This window comes from Gossypium arboreum, chromosome 8 (assembly GCF_025698485.1).
Source record: "Gossypium arboreum isolate Shixiya-1 chromosome 8, ASM2569848v2, whole genome shotgun sequence".
NCBI lineage: Eukaryota > Viridiplantae > Streptophyta > Magnoliopsida > Malvales > Malvaceae > Gossypium > Gossypium arboreum.
In genome coordinates, this window is record NC_069077.1 from 74,901,094 (window position 1) to 74,908,665 (window position 7,572).

At 33.7% G+C, this 7,572-nt stretch overlaps 1 protein-coding gene across 5 annotated transcripts; it reads left to right on the forward strand.

Annotated features, from left to right (window-relative positions):
• Positions 1-462: 462 nt before the first annotated feature.
• Positions 463-7,131, forward strand: LOC108462622 (probable protein phosphatase 2C 76). Of its 5 annotated transcripts, none has more exons than XM_017762561.2 (10): positions 463-873; positions 999-1,033; positions 2,096-2,306; positions 3,060-3,187; positions 4,756-4,854; positions 5,073-5,231; positions 5,630-5,716; positions 5,849-5,940; positions 6,378-6,452; positions 6,775-7,131. In XM_017762561.2, the coding sequence occupies exons 3-10, from the start codon at positions 2,206-2,208 to the stop codon at positions 6,931-6,933; spliced, it is 900 nt and encodes a 299-aa protein (XP_017618050.1). In that variant the 5' UTR covers positions 463-873; positions 999-1,033; positions 2,096-2,205; the 3' UTR covers positions 6,934-7,131. The 5 variants fall into 5 exon arrangements, with proteins under 5 accessions (XP_017618050.1, XP_052874400.1, XP_052874401.1 ...); XM_053018440.1 differs by lacking the exon at positions 999-1,033 and adding an exon at positions 1,823-1,922; XM_053018441.1 differs by having other exon boundaries at positions 463-639; positions 759-1,033.
• Positions 7,132-7,572: the final 441 nt, after the last annotated feature.

The following is a 7,572-nucleotide window of genomic DNA, read 5'->3' on the forward strand; positions in this document are numbered from 1 at the left end:
ATTCTTCTATATCTTATTTAGTATAGATTATAGATTTTCCTCTAATAAATTTATTGGAATTTTTCAATTTAATACTACAAAATTTAGGACTATTTTGCCATAATTTTAACAGTTCTTTACTAAAATTATTATCTAATATATTAGCGATGAATGACTTATTCCTAGTTGTTTAATTTTTTATTTTTAGTGATGAAATTTTTTGTCACGTACACATTTATAATTTTCTACTAATGATATTTTTATAATTTTTTTACACATAACATAATTATTAAAATTTTATCAATATAAAATGGTAAGTGTTGATATATAAAATTATTATTAAAGTAAATATGTATTTAACATATGCATGACGTTTATACACTTCAACATCGTTGAAATTTGACTTTTATATTCGAACAAATTGTTTTTCTATGGTATTATTTGCTTATTTTATTTTATATTTTAGCTGTTAAAAACAAACAAAAAAGGTAAATCACCAAACCACATACCAAGGTTCGGTATACCACTAGTATTTTGTAGTAGTAGTAATTTAGAAATTAGAGCGCAAATTCTAAGCGCAAGCAAGCGCAACCAGAAGATCAGGCTCCCAAAATAGAAGTGGATGCATGAAGAGTGCCACGTTGCCACTTCTCCTCCTCGGTGCCAACCGACAATATCTCTACTGCTTTCTTCAAATCTCCTCTCTCCTTCCTATTCACTTTTCTCCCTATAGGGTTTTTACATTCTCTTCTCTTCTCATACCAGTTTTCCTGTTCCAGAGAAAACTCCACGCTACGCTGTCCGTCCCTACTCATCTCCATTTCTGATTGGCATCCTCCACGTCTTCCAACCTGGATCCCATCCGGTTCTTTTATCCGGAGTTATCGACCAGAGGTCCCTTTTTCTTTTCTTTTTTGTTGTCCCGCTTAAATTTAATCGATAATGCTGCCTTTTTCTTTCTTTCTTTCTCTTTCTTTTTTTAAAAAAAAAAATTCCCTCTGTGTTGTTTGATTTATCAGCTCAAACAATGAGGCTATTGCTTTGAAATGTAAAAGTAAGATTTTGATTCCTCTCGGATTTTCATTTTCTTTCTACCTATGCTGATTTAACTTATATCTGTAAATGGAATCTCAGCTTACTGATGCTAATTCTTGCTACTTATGGACAGAATAGGCAATGCATGTACTCGTGTTGTCTTTTTATATTTTTCATGATGATATTATATATTTATATATAAATTTTGATACCTTAATTTATTGTGTTATATAACTTTTAATGCATTTTTATTTTTGTATTATATTCCTATTATTTTTGTGGCGTTCTAGTGTTTTTTTCCCCCTGTATCGTAATGTATTGTGCTATGATAATCGGACTTGGCGTTGAGAGTCGGATACCATATGTGTCAAACACGGAAATGTTATTTGCCAAGTTTTTGTATGTACTTGGGAGGATCTTCGGATGATCATATTTTCATATCCATATCCTATTATGCGTTAAACATGGTGACATACACAAGTACTTAAACAAAATGAAGAGTCTGAGCAGCCTAGGTTTTCTGTAATCGTGTAATGTATTTGGTCTAAAGTTATCAAGTCACTTTTGAATAATAAACATGTTCATAAATATATTGCTAGTATATTCAAATCTAGTGTGTAATAATGAATTTTTCTTGGAAGCTATTTAACCTATGCAAATTGTAAGAGTTCATTTTGTGTTAGTTGATTTATGAACGGGGAACCATTGTATTTTGTACAAAATATAAAATTCCAATTTAAAGCACTTTGATTTTGTAGCCAGACTGATATTTGTTACCCAGCATTGTTTTGTTGTTGTGGGTTTGAAGATCTGGCAATTAAGGCCATAAGTGGAGAATTTTAGATGGTATGCAGCAGTTATCCAAGGAGTGTGATTGTTTAAAGGATAAGATTTACCGTTATTTACAGGTTCTGTTAAATATTATTTAGTTAACATTTTAGTAGTTTTGCATTTAATATATTACTTGTACTGGATTCAAGAGAAAATAATCGTTGATTACATTTAACTTTCTATAAATATCGCTTATCCAATGTCACTATACGTTGATTAACATTTTTCCTTCTTCTAACTGGGCATATAGGAAAAATATTAACCTCGAAAAGGGTGCTTTTATAAGATTTTTGAAGGAGTTTATATGCCTGTGCTGGATTAACGTTTTCGTGAAGCTGTGAATTTTGGGTGGGTGCAAGGATGATGGTTGATTCAGGTGCATCAACAAATCAGGGTCCCATTGTTGATATGATATCCGAGAAAGATGGTGATGGCGGATATGTTACTGGAGGGTGGAAAAGGTAAATATCTGAGTTCCACTTGTTTTAAATAGTTGTTTTTACTTTTTATCATATAGATACAAATCTCATGATTCATTTTTTAAAAATGATTTTTTTTCTGAATAAATGTTGCTAGCAGTTTACTGTATGCTGGTTTAATTATTTGGTCAGATATGAAAATTTCTTTCCATATTTGGTTCAATTAATGTGTTTCCCAATGATTGAAAGCTACATATTGTGTTGCTACTGTCAGTTACTGATTATTTATGCAATCTGAGAAATTTAACAATGTCAATTTTACATGTGTTGATATTAGTACTCTCATAAATTCACTTAGTCTCATAATGGAATAAGTGAAAATGGGTTTTTTAGTAAATTCCTTTTCATCAGTTTGTCTTTACTTTCATACCCTGGTTCCCTAATATGAGGGAATAGAAGGAAATATTGTTTTATTTCTTTGCAAGACTTGTAATATCATTGTTAATATTAATTTTATTCTCTTTGTAATTTCTTTTACTTCCCAAAATCAGCACTGTCGCAAGTTTTCTCCTCTTCAAGTTCCTTACATAAACAATGCATCTTACTTGAATTTATACATTTTGAATGTATCATCATTTTTCATGCATGAATTTCATTTTATTTGTTGATTTAGATGTTAAAGAGACATTCAAATACTTTCTAGTTGTTATCTGTAATTTTGTACAAGTGATGCAATTAGCTAACATTAGATTTAAAATCACACTTACACGGTTGGTTTCTTGTCTGATTTGGCAGTGAAGATGGAAAATTAAGCTATGGCTATTCAAGTTTCAGGGGAAAGAGAGCAACCATGGAAGATTTCTATGATATTAAAACTTCCAAGATTAATGGGCAGATGGTCTGCATGTTTGGAATCTTTGATGGTTAGATTCTCTCTTAACATTTCTTACCTTGTGAAAGGATATGAAATTAAAATATTGCGTATATGCTATAACACATTATGGACAAATATTTGAAGGCACAACATCTGATGTGATTGGAGAAGACCTCAGTCTAAAATGTGGGACTGGTCTTTCCCCTTATCTAGGTTTCCTCTAACACAATGTTGATAGTGCAAAATATGTTAAAAGAAATAAAATTATGTGGTAGTCTGTTTATGGGTCATCTGAACATGAAATATGCCACTTCTATCACATTGGTATCTTCATAATAATAATTCACGATTAGGTACCTCAACTTTTGCTTTGCCAATAATTTTTTATTACTTGTTGATGAGACCCACCTCGGAGCTGTCTGTATTGTTACCACACACAAACCGGTATTGTCCTCTTTGGATGCTGGGGGCCTCCTCAAGGTTTTGTTAGCTGCTCTGAATAAAGCTAAGGTGCTCTCCAAGTTTCAAACCCAGGACCTCCCATGACTATAAGAGGACTATTTGTAACTTTGGTACCATTTGGTATCCACTCCTTTGTGGGTCTCAACAACAGTACTTATTTTTGAAATTGGAAAACAAAGAAAATTAAAATATAAAATATAAAGAGAGGGAGAGAGGAGAAAGGGAGAGAGGAGGGGAGCGGAAGGGAGCTAGCCGGCACCATGTGGTCTTGACTCCTTGTAAGTGTTCCAGTGTCCAGACTTCTAATTCTCTCTCCTAATGTTTGTTTTGTATCTGGCAGTCTTCAACTTGTCATATTTGATTAGTGGTTGGAGCTTGAAAAGCTTCAGATGGCTTGCTTACTCCATCCTGGTTGCTGTGTTGTGGTCATTTGTCATGGTTTTTGAATCCTTTGCTTTAGTGTCAGTTTTTTCCCCCTTTGTTCTTGAGTTTTCCTGGATTGATATGGAGAGCTACATGCCATTCGTTTTTGTTTTTGGTCATGATTTCATAGCTTTTTTAATCGATGAAAAGATTTTGTCCATAGAAAAAATGTTTAGACGATGAAGAAAGGTTCTGTGTTCTTTGGGATTTTCCCATCATTTTTTTTCTTTTCTATTCTTTGGAATTTAGAAAAAAAAAAAATCTCAACTTTTCTTGTTGGTTTGATGGTATTACATGTGCTTATGTCTAAAATGATTACTGGTCTTGTAAATCATGTTATTATTTTGACCAGTGAAGCTAGTACGGGACAATTTGCCTTTTTTCTGAACAAAACTTCAGGTTCCAAATTGGAAACTTCTATTCTTTGATTACCAAAGTGACAAAAGTGGCATAGTTCAAAGGTCAAGTACACCTTTAAATTATGTGCAGGTCTTGTTTCGATTTCATTTAAAACTGAGTAGAAATCATTATGAGACTGACATTCTTTTATTTTACATCCCAAATGTAGAATTTGACAAACACTTTGAGTTTCGACCTATTTACACTATCTTCCATGCTGGTGCATGTATTTTTGGATGATAAGGAACATTTCCAGAGAGCAAGATGCCTTTGCTATCTGCAATGACAGTTTTTCTTACCCCACCATTTAACAACTGTTATGTGCAATTTCAGGGCATGGTGGTTCTCATGCTGCTGAGTATTTGAAACAACACCTTTTTGAGAATCTAATGAAGCATCCAGAGTTCATCACTGACACCAAACTTGCCATAAGTGCGTTTAAGAACTCTGATATTCTCTGTTTATGGAACATTTAAAATGTTGCATATCCTTTGCTATCAGCCCTCTATGGAGGATCCATGCATTTACAAGCATTCACATCTTTTTCTTATTTTGAGTAGGCTAGAGATGGGGTTGCCTCCACATAAAATGATTCTCAACCTACTTGAATGATCTTTTATTCATTTTGGTTTCACTGGATCTGCCTGCAGGTGAAACATATCCACAGACTGATGTAGATTTCTTGGATTCTGAAAGAAATACTTATCGAGATGATGGTTCAACTGCTTCAACAGCAGTATTGGTTGGTAACCATCTATATGTTGCCAATGTTGGAGACTCAAGGACTATAATATCAAAGGCTGGAGAAGGTATGCGCTGCTTCATTTAAAAAAAAAAAAAAACTGTATATTAATATGTTGGTTTCAAGTGTATTAGTATATGGATTAACATAATTTGCCTTTAAATTCTATACTTGAATATATCGTGAAATGGTTCAATGAAATTGCACGAGGAAAGGACCCAGTAAAAGTGAAGAAGGCCAGGACACATATTCAGTAGGCATTTTAAGTTTTATTTGCCCTTGATCATATATATATATATGTATATAAATAGTCATGTCAAAGCACATTGTGGGTATGCTTATTTATCACTACTAAGCATGAACTATATTATATAGTGTAACCTGCTGTTAGACATGATAGTGAATGTTGAGAATTTTGAATTCATAAGTAGGGACTTCTAAATGCAGCTTTTTTTCTTTTTCAAGCTATCCCTCTCTCAGAGGATCATAAACCAAATAGAACTGATGAACGGAAGAGAATTGAAAATGCTGGTGGGGTTGTTATGTGGGCAGGTAAGACATTTTAAAAATCTAGCTGGTCTAAATTGAGCCAGAATAAATGTTTTTCTTTGTATCTGGTTCTTGAATCAGAAGTTCTGGCTCCTGAAAGTTTATAGTGAAATTTCTTGTTGATCATGTTTTCAGGAACTTGGAGGGTAGGAGGTGTATTAGCTATGTCTCGAGCTTTCGGTGATCGCATGTTGAAGCAATTTGTTGTTGCAGAACCAGAAATTCAGGTGATCCTCAAAACCATATGCTAATAAGCTAGTAATCTTTAATCATCTTAATTGCTCTTCTTACATTTAATTTTTCTATTACTCTCTCCATTGTATTGCTTTGTGTTTAGTAGTACCAACTCATTCGGCAAACGCATCATCTGATGTGAAAATGTTGAAAATTTCAACTTTTTGTTTTCATCCTTCCTAAAGCTAACGTGTTAGAATGAGATGCTGAATGTGCTTATGGTTTTATTCTTTTTAGTTTGACTATAATGTTAAATACTTTTGTCTCATTTTCACTTTTACCTTGACTTCTACGTTTTCTTGCTCCATCCTACTTTGTCTCTTGATCTCTGTCGGTGATCTGACTACAACAATTCATATAGCATGAGTTCAAGCTGATAGGTTTTGAAAATATTAATGAAATATTTTCACACTTATCGTTTATTTCTCAGGATAAAGAGATCGATGAAGAGTTTGAGTTGCTTGTGCTTGCTAGTGATGGGTTATGGGATGTAGTGCCTAATGAGGTAAACCTCTCTTGGACACATGTTAAAATGTGGTGATGTGCATGGTTGCACGTAGTTTATCTGTCCACATATATCAGGCATGTGCCGGGTTCTGTTTTTGAGCGTCATCTTAGAATGAAGTACTAGTTATTAATGACATTTGAACTTGCTAAAAGGAAAGAAAAATAAGAGGGACACTACCAGGTTTCAGGAGCATACTGATTTGACTGTGTTCCAATAATAGATTAGATTAGATTGTTTATTCTTTCAATGCTCGAGTTAGAACAGTTTTAGGGGATTTTTGTGCTTGTTCGTTTGTTATAAGTTAAAATTGCAATTCCAGGATGCTGTTTCCCTAGCCGGAGCAGAAGAAGAACCTGAGAAAGCTGCCAGAAAGTTGACTGAAGCAGCGTTCACACGTGGGAGTGCGGACAATATAACATGCATTGTGGTGAGATTCCACCATGAGAAGGCTGCTCCAGTTAATCCCAAGCATGAGTAGAGGTCCTTATATGGTTTGCATTTTCATGTGTAGATTTATTGGCAATTTGGTTTAATTTTGAAATTTGCATGTGCCTTTTATGGCCAATGTGCATTATATCAAGGACACAATTTGTTTATTCATTGTTTTGTTTTCGGTTTCCCAATGCGTGTGTAACACATGAACCAAACGTCCTATTTATTACTACACTTTTACGCATGCGCTCCTGTCATTTCATTTGTTCATTGCATTGTTTAGTTGAAGTTTAATAAAGCCATTCTAGTTAATAGGTACCTTGGGGAAACCTTTAATTGGTGAGATGACATCACCTGAAATTGCATTGCCTTTGCGAAAGTTTGAACCAAAGTATTTGAATTCTCAAATCAAGGAACACGAATCATTCTTTGTAAATTATAATCGAACACATTGCCCTTTATATTGGTATATGAATCCTTGTCTTAAAATAATAGAGGCTTATTTTGAAATTTGAATCCATAAATGGTATTCAACTCTCAACTGTTGGCACTGTGAACTGGCGATCCAAATATAACTTTTAGTTTGAGTCCTAAAACAGATATAGCCTCTCTTTGAGAGCCTTAATAAAACCTTTTTTATTTTGTGAGCCTTAAAAATTAAAACAAATATAGCCTCTGTTTAGTG

Coding starts and splice junctions, on each gene's coding strand:
- LOC108462622 (XM_017762561.2), top strand. CDS start 2,206: ATGATGGTTGATTCAGGTGCATCAACAAATCAGGGTCCCATTGTTGAT. Junction 2,307..3,059: donor GTTACTGGAGGGTGGAAAAG/GTAAATATCTGA, acceptor CTGATTTGGCAG/TGAAGATGGAAAATTAAGCT. Junction 5,941..6,377: donor TTGCAGAACCAGAAATTCAG/GTGATCCTCAAA, acceptor TTTATTTCTCAG/GATAAAGAGATCGATGAAGA.